Source organism: Eutrigla gurnardus (assembly GCF_963514095.1).
Source record: "Eutrigla gurnardus genome assembly, chromosome: 20".
Lineage (NCBI taxonomy): Eukaryota > Metazoa > Chordata > Actinopteri > Perciformes > Triglidae > Eutrigla > Eutrigla gurnardus.
Window position 1 is genome coordinate 19,930,768 of NC_139931.1, and position 22,349 is coordinate 19,953,116.

General features: G+C 41.8%; 1 protein-coding gene across 1 annotated transcript in view; it reads right to left on the reverse strand.

Moving 5' to 3' along the window:
- Nucleotides 1-1,213: 1,213 nt before the first annotated feature.
- LOC311031491 (ornithine decarboxylase-like) overlaps nucleotides 1,214-22,349 on the reverse strand; it is a gene marked incomplete at its 3' end in the record, with an annotated part of 229,983 nt that continues 208,847 nt past the window's right edge. Inside the window, exon 8 of the mRNA XM_084037796.1 lies at nucleotides 1,214-1,456. Coding sequence (XP_083893922.1) covers nucleotides 1,214-1,456 — 243 coding nt within the window. The remainder of the gene's footprint in view (nucleotides 1,457-22,349) is intronic.

Here is a 22,349-nt window from a genome sequence, read left to right on the forward strand (position 1 = left end):
TGTCAGGTTTAATCGCTCCCTCCAGTCAAGTCTATTGACTACAGCTGAGAAGGCTAGGTAATTGCCCACTCAGTATGAACAGCCTCACAAGAATTTACACAACAAGGTATCTAGACAAGTCTAAATATTACTAGCTCTACTCACAGAATGCCTAAACCCAGTATCTTACTGACTTACTAACACGATTAAATGCAGCTTCATTCCTTTCATCAGACAAAGATGTTTTTATTTTTTTTATTTTGGAAGACTAACCTCTCTTCCTAATTTCAGTTCCTGCCCTAGTGTTTCCTGTCTCCTTGATTGGTTTCACCTGTCCCTGACTGGGAGGGCTCCCAGTCATTTAAGCCAGTCAGGTTTCAGGGCTTTCTGAGAGAAATCTCTTTCGGTTTGGGCAACAAACTTGTCTTTTTAATTTAGGAAAGGGTCATGGTTTGGGTTTAAATCAATACTTTCTTGCAAACTGAGGGCAAACTATTAGCTAGTAATTAAATCACTTAACTGTCCTTGTCTGCTTCATCTGTCTGCATTTGAGTCCTTCTCTGTTGTTGTTTTTTTACATATTGTGTTCTTTATCTTTAGTTACTGTGTTGTCACTGTGTGTAATGCTGCTGCTACACTCTAATTTCCCAGCTTGGGATCATCTATCTATCTATCTATCTATCTATCTATCTATCTATCTATCTATCTATCTATCAATAAAGTATATCTATCTATCTATCTATCTATCTATCTATCTATCTATCTATCTATCTATCTATCTATCTATCTATCTATCTATCTATTTATCTACTTACCTACCTATATACTCCAGACAAAAAAGTTACAGTCTCCTTCAGCACTGTTTGGAGAAACTGAGGTATTTTCACACTAAAAAGCTTTCATTTCATTCGATACCTTTTCTTCACAAATTTTGTATTTTTCATTCAAATAAGTGAAAGGATCCACGAGGAAATCATGACAACAATGCTTTATTTCACATTAACAAATAATTCTGGATCCAACAAAGGCTATGTTTGAATAATACAAATAGGACCAACTATGCAGCTTCCTTAATGGAGGTCAAGATAGTGTACACACACACACACACACACACACACACACACACACACACAGAAGATCTCCATGATGAAAGAACACATATGTGTGTATATGTATACATATATAATCATCATTCAACCAGCAGTGTTCCCAGATCGTTAATGGACATTTGATGTCAGAAAGATTTAAGGATTAAGGTGTCCCATGTCTCAGCTGTCACAACAGGGTAAATGTGTGCTCTTTCAAAGCCGTTGAAGTCTGTGCATATACTAACAGAGTAGTCACCCATGTTGTCGATGAGAAGCCAGTCCCCCACGTGTAACTCAGGAATCCAGCAGCTGTCGGTGATTTTGTCAATGCTGTCGCAGGTTGGACCCCAGATAACAGACAGATATCTCTGCTCGCTGCTATCAACGGCCTGCAACATTGAAAAAGAGAATCTACATCATACGGGTTATCATATTCTCAAACAATCTATTCAATTAAATCTCATGTGTGATATCACGTTTGATAATTTTCTCATGCATCCAGCATGCTGTTCCACATCATCTTTAAATGAACAATGAATTACTGTGCATGTTAAAGATTGTTTAGAACCCAGCTTCCCAAGGCATTTGTTCATATGGAACAAATCCACACCTCAAGACTTATGTCCAACACCAAAGTAAAGTACTAATGCAGGGAATAGGATCATCTTTAGGTGGACAGTAATATTGTCACAGTCAAACTGCTTTCTGTCATTGATCTACAGGTAAGGTTTGGCTTTCTTTTACAACAGTCTTAATGCAATTTGTGAAACGGTCACAAAATTTAAATCCATTGGACAATTTGTGTCCATGCTCATGCATTAGGCTAAACCTAACCATATTTAACAACAGATTTTTTTTATATAATGACAAACTTGTACCACTCAGTAGTTGACATGGTCACAGACAGTGGAATGCAGTCATTTTAAATACTAAAAAACAACAACAACAAAAAATGAATCTGGTGATGTAAATAATTGTTCCAATATTTAATTTATTTCGTGATGATAGGGTTGATATTTACCCTGTTGAGGTATGGCTCAAGCTTGTTGTGGACAGGATCATTGATCAGGCAACTCAAGGAGCCATAGACTCCATCGTTAATGTAGTACATCATCATTCTGTCAGGGCTGTTTTCCTCACCATCTGGAAAAATACACAAAATAATCACAGTTACATAAATGGCAATGATGCCAAAATGTGCCAAAAGGCAACAACATGCAACAACATGGTTCTCCACAACTGAGTAACTATAACTGCCCACTCACCTGTCTCCATTACACCAGCAACAGACTCAATTACTCACCGGCAGCCGCCATCTTACCTGGAATCTCAGTCCATTCCCCATCCTCTGGACTCCCCCAAACCCCCAGTCACCCTTTGCTTTACCACAAATAAATCCCTACCTGCTTTTACCCAAAAACCAGAGTTTGCCTGTATCGGCGTTTGCGTGTTAATACTGGATACCTAACGTAAAATATATATATACTGTATATACATTACCGCTATGTTCATCCATATCATCTAAGATTGCTCTTTTGGCGATGACATTAGCTGCCAGTGTGAAGGCTGACTCCACGTAGTATCGGCCTGGTTCTGCAATGATCTGCACCCCACTCTCAGGAGGGAAGAATTCATCCAGTGCTCCATTAATGACTTCTGAAAACTTGGAGGGAAAAACGCATTGGGTTAAAAGAACAGGTCACAGGTATATATATACGTCTATCTTCCAAAGAATTGCTGACACTTAAATGTTAAGTAACATTAGAGGCAACAAATATAAGGTTTCTGCATGTGTTTCTATGAAGTACATGCCATGGCCAGAGCGTTGATGAAACCAAGTGATCAAACGTCTTCAACATTTGATATTTAGACATTTGCAATACACCCCCCCCCCCCCCCTTCCACGCCTTCGTCGCTTTCACCTCCCAGTGCGTCAGGCAGGGTCCGCTGGCTGCACTGTAACGGCAGCGGCTGGCTCCCTGTCTGCCTCCCCCTTTTCCCCCCTTTCCCCCTACCCCGGTGCAGGTTGGTGTTGTTTTTTGAGTTCTCTCGTGTCAAGTGTGCTCATATGTTGCTTTGTTGCTTTGTTTTTTTTTCCTGGTCCCATACTGTGCTGTCCCACAGGAACACAGTCTGGGAGCTGCCTTTTTCTCCTCCCCTCTCCTCTTGTTCTCCCCCCTTTCTACCCACTTTTACTGACTTGTCATCTCGTTATGTCTGTCTACTATATGTACTGTATGCTGTATATGTACGGATGGAGTGATTCTGTAACTTCGCTGTACTCGTATCGTGACAATCAAGTCTACCCACCTACCTACCATTAAGGGGCGTTCACACCGAACGTGGCACCAAATTATATGTAAAGTCAATGCACATACACGACTGGTTGTATGTCCGCGCAAACAGATTTCTGGGAATGACGTGTTGGATGCGAATGAAGCAAAATCTTTTATCGCTGGAGTTTAAATGTTTCACCTCCAGCCATGACACTCTGACAAAGTCAATCAGCGTTGAGATTCTCCTTGTGTCATCACTGACGAGTGATGACACAAGGAGAATCTCAACGCTGATTGACTTTGTCAGTAATCGAGGCAAACACAGCATAGCGGTCTGTGGTCTTCCAGCACTCTACGATGAGTACAAACCAGAGACTCTCTGGGGTACAAACAACAAGGTCGCTGCCTTATTTATGCCGAGACAACGTTATGTTCAGTGTTTACAGAGCAGCTCTGTGGGTAGCATAGCCTAGCTCTGAGTGAGCGAAACACCATTGCCAAAACAAGCATTTTTAAAGTTATTTGTATATTGTCTCAAAGGACCGACCATGATTTTCAGAAAAAAAAAATCATAGATGCATATGCGTGTTTTTGGTGTCTAAGGAGGGTTAGGACCTCAGAAAATGTATTCCCAGTGTCCAAAATATTGTGACTGTTACCATGAAGATTATCAACTCTTCCGTCTCCAACCTTTCATGTTCTCCATGTTCTCCTCCTTCTTCCCTCACTGCTGATGACATTGCAACTTACTTTACCAAAAAAGACATCAGCTCCTCATTCACTCCTATACCCTTCCAGAAACCATCTCCCCCAACTCCCTATCTCCTCTGTTGGCCTTACCAGCTTCAGCCATCTCTCCTCTGAAGACGTTCACACACTTGTTACTTCTAACTGTGCCACCACCTGCTCCCTTGACCTGATTCCCTCCTCTCTTCTCCAAGACATCTCACATGACATCTTCCCGTTCCTCCAGAAAAAGTAGTCCTGCCTAGATGTGGTGGTGATCTAAAGGAGACTCTTCTCAGACGAGAAGCCTTTTGGATCACAGAACTTCAAACTTTTGGGACCAGCTTTGGTCTAAATGATTAATTAGACTTTAGTGTATGTTTGTAAAGATGGTTCCCACATTTAATTTATTGAATGAATGTATGATTACCTGTACATTTATCATTACATAATTGAAACCATCATGTTATTTCCGTGAAGATTGAAGTCTGTATTTGTTATGTATTTTACCCTGTATATGTAGGATGTTGGTGAGAATATTTGTATCTGATTCTTTTTCCTTTTTTTTCTTCTTTTCTAGATTACTACATGTGTTCTTTTGCGGTCGAAAGGATTATGTTTGAATGTGTCAAGCTCTAAGTTTCTCCGTGTTTAATGATGTCACTTCCTCTGACAACCACACACACCTGTGATCAGTCTGCATGAGTGTGCTTATTTTCTAAAAGGAAGTCACACAACAGAAGTAAAAAACTGGGTCCTGATCATGGTCAATAGCCCGAAAATTTGACTAATTTAATAAAAGAGCTTCAAGTGAGTGCGGGAGCAAGTGTGGATTTTTTATGTTGATCTTGCAATTCCTCACCGCCCTTATCAACTCCTCCCTCACCTCAGGGGTCCGTTTCACAAAGCAGGTTTAGTGAAAACCTTGAGTTAGTTAACCCTGAGATGAGGGAAACTCTGGTTTTTCGGTTTCACAAAGCCAGTTCAGCATAAATCTGAGTCAGTTACCCGGGTAACATACTCCGTGAACCTAACCTGCTCGCTAGCAGGTTTGCTTCAACAAACCCTGAGTTTCTCCCTACATGTCTCCGCCTTTTTCCGGAATCTGAACCAACTCAGAAAAAATGTGCCGTCCTTTCATCGTCAACCTAATCGATATGGAAATAAAAGTGATTCTAGCAGCTTTGCGTTGGGAGACAATTTTGATTACCTTTCCTTCCAATCACATTAGATATTATCTAAACAATATTCTCCGTCATTTTCAACATTTCATATCGCGGACATAATCCGCAACCAGATTCTTTGCGGAGGTAGTGTTTTTGCGAACGGGAGATTTATGAAATGTTTAAGTACATTTCTGTGTTGAAATATCTGCTTATATTTACTGTTTAATATGTGAAATATGATTAAAATCATATGCCTTAGTCAACGTATTTGCAATATTATTATGCTTATGCTTAATTTTATGCTTAATTTTCAACTGACGCCACTTTCTTTCTGTGCCTGGGGGGATTACACCCAATGAAAATGATCATTTATTTGATGCGCTACTTTGTGAACTACGGGAGTTGAACCCCTGTCGCCTGCACCGGGGGCGGCATTGCTAACCATTACACCACAGTGTCGCTGTGCAAGGCCAAAAATAAAGAGTTATTACCTTTAGATCAATCGACTGTTTCATTCAGTTATACACATTAGATCGGGCAGTAATTGTCTGCCACGCCAACTATCGCTACTTTGCTGCAGTTACGTTGCTCCGCTTTCTCAGGATGAGCTCGTTTTCTACATAAACACTCAGTAATATCTAATGACGCTCTCCCCGTTGCCATGGTGAATCGTAGTATCGGAGCTCCATTGATGATGGCTTTATAGAGTCGGCAGGCACGCGCGTAACTCAGAGTTTACATACTCAGAGTTGACTGAACTAATTCAAAACCGCTGTTCTGAAACTGAAAACTCAGAGTTGCCCATCTCAGAGTTGGTCAACTCAGAGTTCAGGGTTAGGTTCAGAGTTTGTTGAACCTGCTTTGTGAAACGGGCCCCAGGTCTCATTCCAGCGGCTTTCAAGACAGCTACAGTGAAGCCACTCCTAAAAAAAACCTACCCTCAACTCTGCTGACATTCGAAACTACAGAGCTGTATCTTTTCTTTCATTCCTCTCTAAAATCCTGGAGCGTGCTGCCTACAACCAACTGTCATCCTATCTCTCACAGAACAACCTCCTTGACCCTAATCAATCAGGATTCAGGACTGCTCACTACACTGAGACGGCCCTCCTCACAGTGACTGAGTCCCAAAGGATGAAACGCAACTCCTGGTCCAAGCACTGGTCATCCCCCACCTTGACTACTGCAACTCTCTCCAAGGCCTGCTTTGCGACTAAACCATTGTACCAGAACGCAGCAGGACGCCTTGTCTTCAATTGACCCAAATTCTCCCATGTGACCCCCCTCCTCCGTGACCTCCACTGGCTCCCTGTTGCAGCCCACATCCAATTTAAGATGATGGCACTGGCCTTCAAGGCCATCAATGAACGGCACCCGTCTACCTCCAAACACTGGTCAAGCCACACGCCCCTACGCAAGCACTTATCTCCTCTAGTTCAGCTGGCTGGCTAGTAACACCATCGTTGTAATCACCAAATGTCACTCAGCAAAGACCCAACTCTTCTCTGTTCTGGCGCCTGACCAATGTCAGGATAGCAGAGCCACTTGCCATCTTTTGCAAAAAGCTCAAGACTTCACCTCGACTCTGCATAGCATGACTGACTTCCACCCCCCCCCAAAAAAAACATGTCTATGTTCTTTGATCATAGCTGTTGTATTTAAGGTATCCTTGCTGAACAGCTACTTCTTTTCTCAGATGAGGACCCAACACTTGTTTCTATTTTTTGACTCTTTATCGGCAATATGTTGTGGTTTCTTTCTTTTGACAAATGTACTTATTGTAAGTCCCTTTGGACAAGAGCATCTGCTAAATGTCCTAAATGTCACCTTCGTGTGGAGTCATTTGTGTCTCCATCTATTACAGTTTCCCTTTCAGTTTCTTCGTTAGATGTCTGAGAGAGGGTGCTTTGGCTCAACATTTTGTAGAACTTCTCCATCTGCAGGATTTTCCTTCTCATCAGCAACAGCTGGATTTCCATTTGTCATGTCTGGTTCCTTTTCAATAGTAACATCCATTCCACTTTCATTTGTCAAATCCGGTTACATAATATCCTCTTCAGTAGGAGGCTGCTCAACCATGAGCTGGGGCTCCTCTCCTTCTACCAACCCAGGCTGATCAGCAGGGAGGCCGCTGTCACCAGGACCATCCTGAGGCTGGGAGGTCGCAGAACTGGGTAGAATGGTTGGAAAACACCCTTGAATGAATCTTTTTTGAGGATCAGAATACTGGGCAGGATAGACAAACACGTCATCCTCAGATTCTGAGAGTTTCTCTGAGAGTTGAGGGTGACTGTCTAGTTCTTGGCCTGCAGACTTCAGGGTTTGCTGCTGCCAGAGGTTCTTGAGAACCATTGTGGCCTTTTGATCTTTTTTTGGTATGGCAAAGGCATACTTGGTAAAATGGTCTGTGATGAGTATGATGTCTTTGGTATTGTGACTGTCAGGCTCTAGGGATAAGTAATTAATGCACACGAGTTGCATAGGGCAAGTTGCATGGATGTTCACAAGAGTTGCCGCAGCCATTTTTTGGCTAATAGAATATTGATCTCACCAAACCCAGAGACTTTGGGGCAACAAACTGGCAAGATACATCATCTCCTGATCGACATGTTCTGTAGAGCAGACCATTTCTCATCTCCAACCTTTTCTTTGCTCTGAGCCTTAGCTTGAGCTCCACAGAGTCAGGGACGAGGTTGGCTTCATCTCCCCGCCCTCCAAGACTTGGACAATGCGTCCAATGATTGGGTCGGACCTTTGATGCTGTTGGAGTTCTTCTTGTGTGAGCAGGTATGGTGGAACAGCCTAACACGTCATCATTTTCATAGCTGTCTAGAACTGCATCAGGATGGATAGCGAGGGATTCTACCAAGGTGATGGAAGGTGTTGGCAAAAGATAGCAACAGCATCAACAGGTACGTTTTGTTGGTTGGGAGATGAAGATAGATGGTGTGGTGTGAACTGTTTGATCAGCTCTTCCTCCTCAAGAGAAGCATGGTCGTCAGCTATACTGTCATGGGGCCACCTTGAAAGGCCATCTGCATCCTGGTTACTCGTCCCAGCACCATACTTAATGTCAAAATGTAAAGTTGAATGTGGAAAGAGCAGCTAGCCAGCGATAGCTGGTGGCATCCAGTTTAGCTGACTTCAGGACATATGTCAAGGGATTGTTGTCCGTTATGACAGTGAAGGTATTACCATAAAGGTAATCAGAAAACCTCTCCACAATCGACCACTTCAGTGCTAGGAATTCAAGCTTATGGGCTGGATACCGCTTTTCACTGGACGTATGTCTTCTGCTAGCATAAGCAATAAATCGCTTTTTGCCTTCTTGTTCTTGGTACGAGGCAGCACCAAGACATGAAGTAGACCTAAAATATAACAAGTGACTCGGGTCGGGTCGGGCCGGCTTATTTTTTCCGCTCAGTGAAAAAAGAAAAAAGTATTAATCATCGCTGCTGTTCACCGTAAAGTCTGGCTGCTGCGTGTAACGTGCATCATGGAGAGGGGCGGGGGCAGACCTGACGCCACTGCGTGCACGTCTTTAGCCTGGAGAAGTAGATGGAGTTGGTGAAAAGTAAACTTGCCGCAGGTGAATTCACCGTCGCCGTCTTCTGGTCATGATAATACGTGTATGAGAAAAAAAAAAGGGGGGGGGGGGGGGGGGGGCGGCGGGCCGAGTTCGGGCAGATAATCCATGTTGATGTGTCGGGTTACATTGGGTCCGGGCTTTAAAACCACGGGCCGGGTCAGGTCGTAATTTTCAGGCCCGTTGAGAACTCTACTAGCAGCTATGCTACCTCTTTTGATGACTTTACTCAAGATTGACTGCAAGCCTTGCAAATAGCCAGAATGAGCCAGAGTCTTGGTTCGTACTTAAGAACTTAGAGAAAAGCTAATCGCCGTCATCGATGACACCATAAGCAAAGTCATGCAGGGCTAGATATTCATGGGGAGAAGTGTTGGGTCCAAGATGCTTGCCCATTGTGGCGGCAGGGGGGAAAAGTCTCTCAACCATATTTCAGGTTGTATGCGAAGCAGACATAGCAGGGTCGGTAAGATAAAACTCTACATCGCTGTGCTATGTGTCGTAATCAGACTCTGAACTGGGGCAGGGGATTCTCCCTGAAAAGGGTCTGAGCTTGGTGTTGCCATGATAGTGGATCACTATTCTTGATGACATGCTTAACCACTACTTTTTGTATCTCTGGAGTGGTGAGCTGCTCAGGAGGTAAGTACTGGTTTGATGCCTTGGTGAAGGCGACATTGATGCAACTACCTCTGGTGAAGGTGAGGTTGGGTACATGGGGGTGTGCCTGATAGTCACCTGCTGCCATTGCATCAGCTATGTAGGCAGGGCTAGGCTGCTGAGATTCAGTTCTTCTCTTCTCTATAGACGCTTGGATTCTTGCTGGTTCATCTAGCAGAACTTTTTCAAAATCTGCTCCGCTGAGGCAAGCAATAATATTCAGTTCACTAAGGTAAGTCTGAGTTAAGGTGGAACCTCTGTCTGCTGTGTACAGGTCAGACAACAGCTGAATGTTGTGGATGATGTTCGGGTTAATGGGGGCCTATTGTAAGTTAAAGTATCTTTAAGGTACTTGACAGCTCCACCTAACCTGTATTCCACTATGGCAGTGTCTTGGAACTTGGAAGCTTCACTGCTGGTAACTTTAATTACTCTTCCAATTTTCCAATGCTGTCCCAAGTAATCATTGTCTGTATCACTACCAGTTACACCACTTACTACAAGTGAGTTAGGCATTTTAACATTTTCAGATATAACTGTATCCATGTTTGTATTGTTACCAAAGTCTTATGCAAGTTATATGATATTATGATGTTCACAGGTAAATTGCAATAAAATGTCAACAGTTCAACTTTAAGTGTAGGATTTTTTGTAGCGCCCTTAGCAGTTCTGATACTTAGCTAGGTTCAGAGAGCTGGATTTAGTTATTAAATCAACTCAAGTTGAACATGAACATTTTATTGTACTGCAGCAATATTTACCTATCACTATATACAAATGAAATCCAAAAAACCAGAGCTCTTTAAAATTAAAGTAAAATTAAAGTTAATCAGTCCAGTCCTGTGTTATGTGTGTCAAGTGTAGTGTTCCTTTACTACCCAAGTAGATTTTGTGTGTTGTTATTTGTGTTCATGACTGGAATGAATGGAAGTTCTCCTCGAGGTGGATTCCACAGACACAGCCAGAGATGACACGTTCTAGTTGTGATTTAACTATAACCAGATGTTGCATGAGCGAAGGTGTAAGGAATGTTTAGGTTTAGGAGGAAGATGTGAAGGGGCCCAGTTGTAACTAAAATTTAGCTATCTGATGAGGCCCAGAGACATAAATGTCTCTCTTTGTATGTGTGTTACACACCAGCTATAGGAAGTAAAGCCCATACAAGGGAGTAACTAAGTATCATTTCGACACCGAAATGGCTGAGCAAAACATAACCTTATAAGTACAAAATATAGCTTTAGGATGGAGCGCCTGGCAACCTCTCTCTTCCATTGGAGAGGAAGAGGATAAATTTACTAAGGTGACAGGATGAGCGAGAAGAAGTTTGATCAGGAAGTAGAGTGCTTTAAAAGAAATGTATGTGGCAGGGAGAGTTTGGATTTCCTTCGATTCGAGGGCAAGAAAGGACTTCTCAGGTGGAACAGATGCAGAGGCTCCAGGAAGAACTCTGCCAGGGATTCGGAAGAACCGAGGGGGCCCCGCACGGCTTTGGATGCAGGCTTGATATCTGTTTAAATCAAGATAATTCTCATTCCACCTGCCTGACTCTGAAGATGAATTTATCACCAATCTACACATCGACATCTTTGGGGAAGTTGTCTAAGGAACCACAGCCACACCATGATTACGTTCCGTTCTGTTCTCCTGGCTCGCCACTGAACCACTAGGGGTTCAGACTCACTTTCTATCCGGCAGAAAAAACAATCGGAGTTCACCCAAAAGGCTGAGACGGTGAAGCAGCTCCTCTCAGCATGACAATACATACGTCTCGTTCCACGGCTCGTCAGATTGTTTAGCGTTGGGTGCACTGGTCAGCGGCTCGCGCTGTGTGATTATGGCAATGACCACAGAGCTAGTGTACCATCTATGTTGCATTTAAATGACATACATGGGTCTAGTAACCATGTGGGTTACATGTACAAAGCAGTAATAGTGGATATTTCAGCCATGAATGATGAAATGTTGTCGGTGTCTACACAGAGTTAAGCCTCCCTTCCGGTGCGTCCAGGCCAGGCAACACAAATAAACACAAAGTGGCGTTTAGAATAAGGAGCTGCTTGAAGAAAAAGAAGAAGAATGAACAAGCACTACCTAACACTATACATTTTATAAATTTTACCTCTTCAAATTGCTCTTGACAGTCCTCTCTCCCAGAGAACCCTCCACCAATATCCAAGAGACTCATCTGGAGGCCCGACAAATTCTGAAAAACACATCAGTACTACTGTAATAAGGCACCATTTATAAAGGGTTTATATGCTTGGGCTTGCTGTCTGGGGGACAGCCCATTGTTCCAACTGCCCATTATTCCAAAACCCCAGTAGTCCAAAAGATGTCCCATTCAACTGAAAGCCCATTTGTCCAACAGCCTGTTATCCCAAAAACAATGGCCGATGTCGTTAGCCATCAAGTGGCTAACTATTCACACTTTAAAAATCCTTTTATACTCACCTTTTTTTTTTTAGGAATGGCCGCTCCACTCCAAAAAGATACACACATTTCCTATGGCTAGAGCTCTAGGGTATTGTTGTACGCGTTAGAGTACTCATGCGTTACCAGAAATTAAAAGCCATTTGCAGCGCCTCGCACATGCTGCAACTTAACCGACACACACACAGCCTCCTTTAAATGCACCGAGAAGTTGTGACAATGATGAATAACGTCAGTCATACAACCAAATTAACTCTGCAGGATAACAATAAAGACAGTTAGCAATATGCCACATAGCGCTTTATTAATCAATTATTTTTTTTGATCACACAACATATGAATCATAATTCACACCTACCCAGCCCAGGTAGCCTATATATGAGCACCAAACAAGATTAGGTAACTCCTGAATTTTTTTTAACCCGAATGCAGTTATGAAAGTGCATAAAGTGCGCTTACTTGTAAACACAATCTGAGGTAAACAGGTAGCAGACTCAGATCCATTTAGAAATTAACGACCAGTCAACGATCTAACAGAAATTTTAACAGCTGGATCTATGTCGAACAAAAATGATAACAGGCCGAATAAATCGCTCACTGGCACACAGGCAAATGACAAATAGCCTAATAGCCGAACCAAAATACTATTCAAGTGTCACAGGCCTAAATTCACTTTACCATCGTCCACTTACATTTACTCTTCAAAGTAGTGATTAAAACGTAGCAGAAGAAGATTTTTAAAACATCTGTCCGACAGTCGATTTCTCCTGGGAGTAAGAACGAGACTCCACGGGTGCGCTGGACGGTGGTGGGGTATTGAATCGCTGACACAGGTAACGTAGGTCAGCAGCAGGGCACAGATGCTTCACAGCGCTGCGCCTCCGCTGACACATCCGCAGGTGGAACACTACTGTCTGACAAAAAGCAGGATGCAGTCGGGATTTTCCTTTCCGTATCCGGAGAAATTCTTAAAATAACGGATTACTTTTTAAAAAAAATAACGAAGTTACTGATTGCTTGACGCACGAAACTAACACGTTACGTTACACGTTACACGAAAAAAGTAATTAAGAGTACTCTAACGCCCATAACCCACAACACTGTTATTTTATATTGCTCTGACCATGACTTACCCCCATTTCAAAGACCCGTCGGGCGTCTGCTATGGCCTGCTTGTACGCCGAACTCCTAGTGCACCCGCTGCCTACATGGAAGCTGACCCCAATGACCTCCAAGCCCAGCTCTGCAGCACGTTCCAGCAGCTTACCAACAGACTCCAATCTGGCTCCAAACTTTGAACTGAGTCTTATCAGCGATGCAGAGTCATCCACCGCGATGCGGAGTACCAGTCTGGAAAGAGATCCAAAACACGTAATCAATACACTAACAGTAATCTACACTTGAATCAAACGTATCAGTAGTTGCTCACTTACTTGGCTTTGGGGTGACAAAGAGAAATTTTTAGGAGTTCATAGTCACTATCAAAAGTCATCGTATCTACTCCACGAGAACAGGCGTATTTGATGTGTGACATTGGTTTGGTTGTGTGTGCGTAAATTATATTTTCAGGTTTCGCTCCGAGGGACAGAGCCAGCTGGATCTCACCCTGTTAGACCAAAACATAGTTCAAATGAGCAAACTGAGAAGGAAACACCCTTTGTCCTTGTTAGATTATCTTTGAGATGCTTCATCAGTACCTTGCTGGCACAGTCGAAACCTGTGTCCAGAGCGATCATCATCTTCAGAACTGCGGCTGTGTTGTTGCACTTCACTGCATAAAAAGGCTTGACTCGTGGTAAGTTGTTAAGCCATCGGAGGTGTCTTTCAAAAACACTGTCCAGATTTGCCACATAGAATGGCTCATCATTGTCCTGAATAATAAAGGAGAGTAACATTTTATTTTGAAAATGCACCTCTCAGCTATCCCACAATACTTTCACACAATTATACAGAGAACCTTCAGTGACGTGATGTGTCTGATACTCACCACTGCATCAAGCTCTTTTATTTTGCTGTCTATGACATCTCTAATGTTCTTTCCATTGTCTAAAATTTCAATCTCACAATTGTCAGGAGACAAGGGATGCATAACTGATCCATTCATAGTTACTGATGCTGCAAGAGATGACAAACAGTCAAAGACAAAAACAATAAATAAATGACCAAGTATAAGGATCACAGTAAAATAAGCTTTGTGTCATGCTAAAGCAGAAGTCAAAGTCAAAAAACAAAGCTGTAGGCATATTTCACTCACACATTATATAAGGGTTGTTTTTTTCCTTACCACGATCCATGTCCTCTTCCACAATTTGCATAATCAAAATGTTGATCTCAAATTTGAAATGACAATCAATGGTACTGAAGTATTTCTATAAAATTGAAGTCTGTTTGACAGTTAGAACCTGCAGACATTCTACTAACACTCATGAGAACATGCCGATTTTGTTCAGTTAGCCCTAGCTTTACTCCTCCCCCTGTTTAAAACCAGAGAAAAAACCTGTTCACCTGTTAAGCTCCCTACTATATTAATGGGTCTCCCACTCCTTATACTAAGATAAACACTTAGTGATGAGCAACATGCCAGAGGGAAAACAGCTGTTTATTCTAGTTGTTATATCATTTAAGTTGTTGTCCTATATCCAAATATGTAAGTTTGTTTGCTTCCACAGTTATGAAAGTAATAATTGAACAAGATTAAAAATGATACAAAATGTTGTAATTTCAATCCTACTAGTATTATACAACTGTAGAATAGAAGAAAAGGCAATAACCAATTATTTTGCACACACACATTGGCACTCAAATGTGCATAAGTATGCTTTTAAATGTTGTAGGATTTGTTCTTACCTAAGAACATAAGACAACATTGGTGAATGTCAGAATCTTGGTGAAAACAGTGTAAATGAGGTTTAAGAACACATTTCATCTTAAGAACGCTTGGTGAATGAGGCCCACTGTGTTTACAGCTGAAAATAGACCAAACAAGGATGCTTCACATCAGCCAAATCCCATTGTTTAAGATGATTAAACCCACATTTAATGGATTTAGCGTTATAAGCCTGATTTAATCAACTTTATTATCAAACAACCATCTTGAGTTGGCTCGCTAATTGAAGAGCAAATCACAACGTCTGCAATAAAGGAAGAAGAAAGCCTTCTGAAGATAATTAGATCCCTTCAACAAACTGAAGGTAGCAGAACACATTTTAACACGTCATGCTTTAACTAAGTTATATACAAATAGCTCAAGGCTGCTACAAATAAGTACACATACAAACAAACTTGTGCACACACCAGACTTGTGATTGCATGCCGGATGTCAGTGTTGACTCATCTCGATTGCATTTCTTTTTCCCCTCCTCCAATGGGTGTAGTCGAATAGTCTATTTTGCTTAGGAAGGTTCCTAACTGAAGAAGTGACCCGTAAGTAAGTGATAAGAGCTGTTCGAATTCTCTAAATGCAAAGGAAAGGAGCTCCAATGCTTCCTTTCAGAGCCGTCTTTTCCTAAATCCTTTTGAGTTCTCCTATCGCCTTTCCTTAACCCCGTGACGTTTTCCCCAGAGGTCAAGGAATAGGAGTTAGGAATAGGAGTTAGGACCTTATTTTTGGACTATTCGACTGCACCCCATGCCTTGCCCTCCTGCTATCTCCTTCTTGTACCAGGCTGCCACCCCCCAGTTACTGTCAATCAGCCCCCAAGGACCTGCTGCTGACAGACGGGCAGAGACGGTTATGGAACAGAGTCCTTGTGGGTTTATAATTATATTAATATAATAGATCGATTGTTAGCACACCATTTACGCTTGCGTCTGGTGATGATTGCCTGTTAATTATAATCATAATAAAGTACAGAAGCCTGACACAACAGAAACCAAATTCATTTGTCATTAATTGTGTTAACTGGGCAGGCAAATGCAGGCAAAATGGCAAAAGGACAAAAGGTAAAGTCAAAAATATTTATTTAACTAATAAAACAAAGTATCAACAGAGGGAGACCACAAGTTTCTAAAAGAAACACTTATGATAAACCAAAAACCCACAAAAGGACATGGGAAGCTGGACACGGGAACACACAGTGTTGTGCAAGTTCACACATTTCATGAACTAGTGAACTGTTCACATTCATAGTTCACCATTTCAATTCTGAACTAGTTCAAAGTTCAGTTCATTTTTTTGTTTAGGTTTCCACAGTTCTAGGCACATTTAAATGCAATAAATAATCACAACAAACACTATTTAATGCAACTAATTGAATCAACACGTGAATTTATATCTATATAGATTGTCCCGTCACATCTGACGTCAGATCAAAGGCGGATGGCACACGTAACGGAAACTCAGCCTCTCGGACCAAAACATCTCCCTCTCTCTCTCCTGTTTTTTTATAATATTGGCATTGTTATTATTATGATACGCGCGCACAGTGCGTGATGCGCGAGATGGGAGCGGCGGCGCTGCTTCTGTCATCGGGTTGTCAAGTGACGGATCTTGCACTGAACCTCCCCTAACGCATTAAAGGAGAGGAGAGGAGCTCATTTGATTGGTGAAGATCTGAATCGGCTGTATTAATCCCACTCCACGCCTCGTCTCCTCCTCGTCTCCCACTCACGCCTTCTTCTCCTCCCTCTTTCCCACTTGTGCGGGTGGGAGTGACGGGAGGTGTGCCTGCGCGAGCCTGCACGGTGCACGAAACTTGCAAAGTCCAGGCAGACACACCCCGTCGGCGTGGCGCAGGTGCGCTGAGAGCTGACTGCGCCTGGTCTACGAAACTAGGGCCCTATGACTTCAATCTCTATACCTACTTTCTAGCCTAAAACTGTTCAACTGCAGGGCAAACTACTACTGAACCTGGCTGTTTGCTCACAAAGAACTCAAAGGAATTATCCCTTGAGGTGCCCTTTTGGGCCCTGTTCCAATGTTCACAACTACACATTTTTGTTTAGAAACGATGACGTGTTCACATGTTTGCCTTTTACAGGCAGCGAGGGAGGGGGAGAGGAGGGTAGGGAGAGATGAGAGAGACGCTGCAGTCACACAAACTCTGTGAAGAAATCCGAGTTATTTGCTGAACTTATAGAAGAGATACTATCGATATTTGGTTCGATCCACCCGCCCATAACGGCGACGTGCTGTTTCTAAAGTGCGAGCAGGTCTTGTCACTCAACTCATCAGGAGAAAAAAAAATTCCGTAACGTTTAATTGGACCTCAACATTGATGTTCGTCGGTCATCTCCCGCCTTGACTACACTCTTAGAAATAAGGGTTCCAATAGGGTTCTTTCACAAGGGCTGAGGTTCTACCTGGAACCATTTGCTTCTGAAAAACCCTTTCCCGAAGAAAGGGTTTTTCAAGGGTTCTTGGTAACACTAATGGTTCCAGTAAGAACCATTTTGATCGAGAGAACCCTTTAAAACCCCTTTCCTGAATAAAAGGTTTTAAAAGGGTTCTTGGTAACGCTAAGGGTTCCAGTAAGAACTATTTTTATTGATTATGTTGATGTTGTTTATCAAAACACCTCTGACACTCACCTTAAATCTCTGACTATATTATTTAACTCCTTATGTAGATTTGTTTTGAGATGTCCTTTTAGAACACATCATTGTCTCATGTTTGATTCTCTGAACTGGCTACCACCCAAATTAAGAAGGCAATCTCATTGGTTCCATTTTCTTTTCAAATGTATTTATTTTAATTGTCCTCCTTATTTAAAAGAACTTATGATTCCATACAACTCCCCATACCCACTTAGATAAATACCAACTTCCCTTATTTCTTTGTTCCTAGACTCTCTAAAGAGGTTGGTAAAAGGTCATTCCAATATAAAGCCCCATTTGATTGGAATAATCTGCCCCATTTGATTGGAATAATCTCCCTCCTTCTTTGCGTTCTATTACCTCTTTACATTGTTTCAGGAGGTCACTATATTTACATCTTAAAACAAACTGCTCTTGTTTTTAGTTAATTACTTCATTGATTCTTCCATTGTTATTCCTTCTTTCTCCATTTTGTTATTTCGTTATTTCTACTATGTTATTTAATATTTCTATTCTGTTAAATTTATGGGGGTAGGGGTGGTATGTGGGAGTGTGTGAGCAAGATGTCTGTATTTGTTGTATTGTATTTGTTGTATTGTATTGTCATGTTATGTATGTCTACAATGTAATGTAGTGTATTGCTGATGTTGTGTGTTCTATGTATATGCTTGTTCAGGGACCCCCTTGAAAATGAGATGCTACATCTCAAGGGGCTATCCTTTAATAAATTCAAATTCAAATTCAAATTTTGATCCAGAGAACCGTTTTTGGAAGAAAGAGTTCTTCAGGGATTATTGGAAGCATGGATCCTGTGTCACCAGGGACATACTTCCTGATAACACTTACCAATAATGGTGCAAAATACAATTCCTTGTGACTACTGATACAAATACTTTTCATATCCATTTTTTTGTTTATTTGTTTTTTTCTTCTTCTCCAGATCCTGTTGATCAAACTGTAACATAATTGCCCATCTTGGGATTTGAACACCTGCTACCCAGTCTAAAGTCACTGGCAGTAGTGACTGAGCTAACCTGCTAGCTGGGTCGGGTCATCAGGTCCACCATACTAGTCTATTACCTTACACCTTCTGATCAGACATACAAATAATGGCAGTCCTGAAACTGAAATGTTCTGTTACCAATTTATTTTCACAACCATTAATTATAAGAAAGCAAGACCTTCATCAGCCAATCTTGTTGACCCAGGCAAAGATTAGCTGTGACTGGGATTTTAACCCCCACTCTCCAAATCTAAAGTCTGTACCATTACCCACTGAGCTATCTAGCAGAACGTGTAGAGCAGGGACTCCTCTGACTCGCCACACTCATTCGCACAGCCAGGTTGACAGCTCCTTCATGTCAGTGGTCAGACAGAGAGCGCTGATCATGTGTCTGTTTAGCTCTGTCTGTATAATGTGTGACTTCTGCTTTTAGGTCACAGGTTCAATTCCCATGTTGACAGATATCACACCTTGCTGATTGCACTTCCAGACAATTAGCTCAGTTGGCTAGGAGCTGGTTCTTGGTGCCAGATGTGGGTTCAAGCCCCAGCAAGGGTGATAATGGTAATACATCAAAATACCTGGTAGTCTTTGTGAAACAAATGTACAAAATTTTAGAGTCATGGTAGATGATGTTTGACAAAAACATATCAGCATTTTTATCCCAAAAACTGTTTTTTTTTTTTTTTTTTTTTTACAGTGGTTTCAAATCTGTCAGCGCGACAGTGAATGGCTTACTCAATTTGTGAAGCCACAGTTGAGTTGCCATTTGCCAATTAGCTCAGTGTGATAGACAATGGTCTTTGGTTCCAGAAATTGTGGATTTCAGCCTCAACTGGTGCAAAATGTGCAACATTACAATGTCAACTGTCTTGCCTTCCTATTCTCCTGTTTGTTGCTCAGAATTGCCTGAAGTTGCCAAAAATAGTCCGAACCCGACCCATTGCTGCGCAGCAGCGATAATTGTGTTCATTTTTTAAAGTTTAGTTACACTACTCCCTTCTTCAGGAGGAAATTGACACACCGCAAAGAAGCAGCCAGGGAAATTGAACCCTGGGTCCCTACAGCAAGGATATAACCCCTCTTTCTGGGGCATCTAAGTGAGCTATACTACTCACTGGACAAAGGCTTTTGAAAGTTTGTTACAAGTCACGTGATCTAGAGATACAGTTTGAAGTTGTGAGTTCAAGGCCTGGTTGATGCAAAGCGACCATGCACTGCAAAATTTTACGCTGTGAATTCACAATAAATTATTGGATACATTTTGCATGACTTTCACAGTAAGGATTACAGCAATATACTGTGAATTAAGTCACAGCAATTTACTGTGATTTCAGTATTGTGATATTACAATGCATTGTTGTAAAAGCACAACTGTATACTGTAACTTTACAGCTTCTATGGCAACGCAATTACTGTGATATTACAGTACATTACTGGGGAATTACAACCTTTTGCTGTACATCATTACAACAAGGCCCTGTACTTTTACTGTGAATTCACAATAAATTATTGGATAAATTTTGCATGACTTTCACGGTAAGGATTACAGCAATTTACTGTGATTTCAGTATTGTGATATTACAATGCATTGTTGTAAAAGAACAAACAACTCTGAGGTAAAGTCAATGTTAGCCCAATGGCATATTTATTAACAAATAAATATTTTTCAACATACAGCAAATGTGAAGAAATTCAAGAATACAAGAAATTCAACTTCCTAGTCAAACTTTCCAAAGCCATCTTAAAATGCAGATAAATTGTGCAGAAACTTGCGAGTCAACTACCTGTCTCACTATGACGGCCACTCAAAGTCAATAGGTTTCCTCAAAAGGGCGTTTGCATGAGGGTTCATTGTTGTCCGCTTCTTGGTCTTTGAGCCTCTTCCAGGATTGATGCCCAGGAAGCACCTGTTAATAAGCAAAGATAGTTTCAGTTTTAAATAGATTTATGGATGAGTTCGCGAGATCAGGATGGTCTCACCAGGCTAGCCTCAGGTACCTCCATTGTCAGCAATTTAGAACTCAAGACAATCATTGAGTTGGAAGCCTGTACTATAATGTGAATTACAAGGTTAAAAGAGATCTTTATACAATACCTTTGAATGAACTCCAGCGTCGCCGATCCAGCAGCAGGATACTCGAGGTTGAAGACTTAAATAGCTGCTGAAGAAAGCAGCTACTCTGTGTAAAAACAAAGGGTGTGGGCCCATCACGACATGTCCCTCGATGGATATCAGCCATCCAGAGGGCTTCATCATGTCTACTGAAAATGAATAGATACAACATCATGTGTTATGAGCACTTTGAGATCTGCTTCAGATACAAAGGGCTATACACATGTAATTTGTTATCATTATTATTATTTATTGTGGTGATGTAGATTTCTAGAATCAAAACAAAATACTGAGTTAGAAATGTCGATACTAGATCCAAGTAACATTACCTTGAATGAACAAGCAGGAGGTGCTGGGGCGTTCTGGAGTACTAATGTCCACAGCAGTGGCACATGGCTGTAACATAGTAACACACAATAGCATGGATTTAACATTAAAGGATAAATATTGTTCATTGTCAGAGGTAGTTAATCATAAAAGATAAGAAATGGCGTCTAATGTAATCACTCATTTTATATTTTAAATATTTGAATAAAAAATCTTTACATTTCAAGGATGCGTCAGGTGGTAGAGCTGATGGGTCAGGTGGTAGAGCTGATGGGTCAGGTGGTAGAGCTGGTGGTATAGGCCCAGCAGCCTGCAGGTAGGACCTCTGCTTCCTAAACATGAATTTGCAGTCCTGTGTGTTTTCTGTAGCAGTCAGGCACCCCACACTAGTAATATTACTAGGGGGCATTAGTATGCTGTTTTGTGTGCTTAACGAAGTTATACACATTCTGATACACATGCTCACATCCAACCAATTTACAGTGGAACATTGTGGTGCATTTTAACTCGTCACCTACCTAATCTATTTCTCCTCACTCTTAGCCTGACACTGAACAGGATAGTTAGCCTGGCCATCTGATGACCTAGAAAAAAAGAAAAAGGAGAAATTACACAAAGGCAACCAACAATATGAATTTCAGTTTGAATGCAGATTATGATCATGAGTATGTTGTAAAAAACATGATCTGTACATAAATGTAATGGACATTTTTGGAGTTACATCACCTGTGTATGGCAATATTATCCCTAGCTGAAACTTGACCAAGAGCAAAAGCGTTTTTGCAGAATAGTAGCCTATCCATGCATGGCGAGCAGCTGGTCTATGTGGAATATCTCTAACGATGCAGGGCGCCGCTATATTCCCCATAGACTAGCTAGTCATTAGCCTGCTTAGATCGGCTACCGTTCGGCAAAACCGCTTTTGCTCTGCAGTGAGTAGTCAAAAACGAACGCGAAAGTAAGTGAAAAAGTTTGTGCTTAATGTCGCTACGTGTACTTTTCAGTGCGATAAGTTCGGCCACGTAGCCCCGGTTTGATATGAAGCTGAACTGGAGGATGCGGGTGTATTGTTAGCTTCGGCAAACACGGGTAAACCACTGTCTCGGTGCGGAAAGACCACTCATGAGAGGAGAATAGTGACGGCGACGTTACGCTAATATGCAGCAAAACACTTCCATGTACCGCCGCACGCGCTCACCCTGAGCAGACCAGCCCTGCGAGCGAACATGACGACAACAGTACCAGTAACAGTCCATAACGAAAAGACATCCAAGTGGAAACAACGGCCCGCTACTGACCAGTTCAGCTTCAAATCAAACCTGGGCTACATGGTCTAACCATATAACACATTGAAAAGTACACGTAGCGACATTAAACACGAACTTCTTCACTTCCTTTCCCGTTCGTTTTCCTTCTTATTTCTCTCTCGTCTTATTGTTCTTATCTCACGTAGCAAA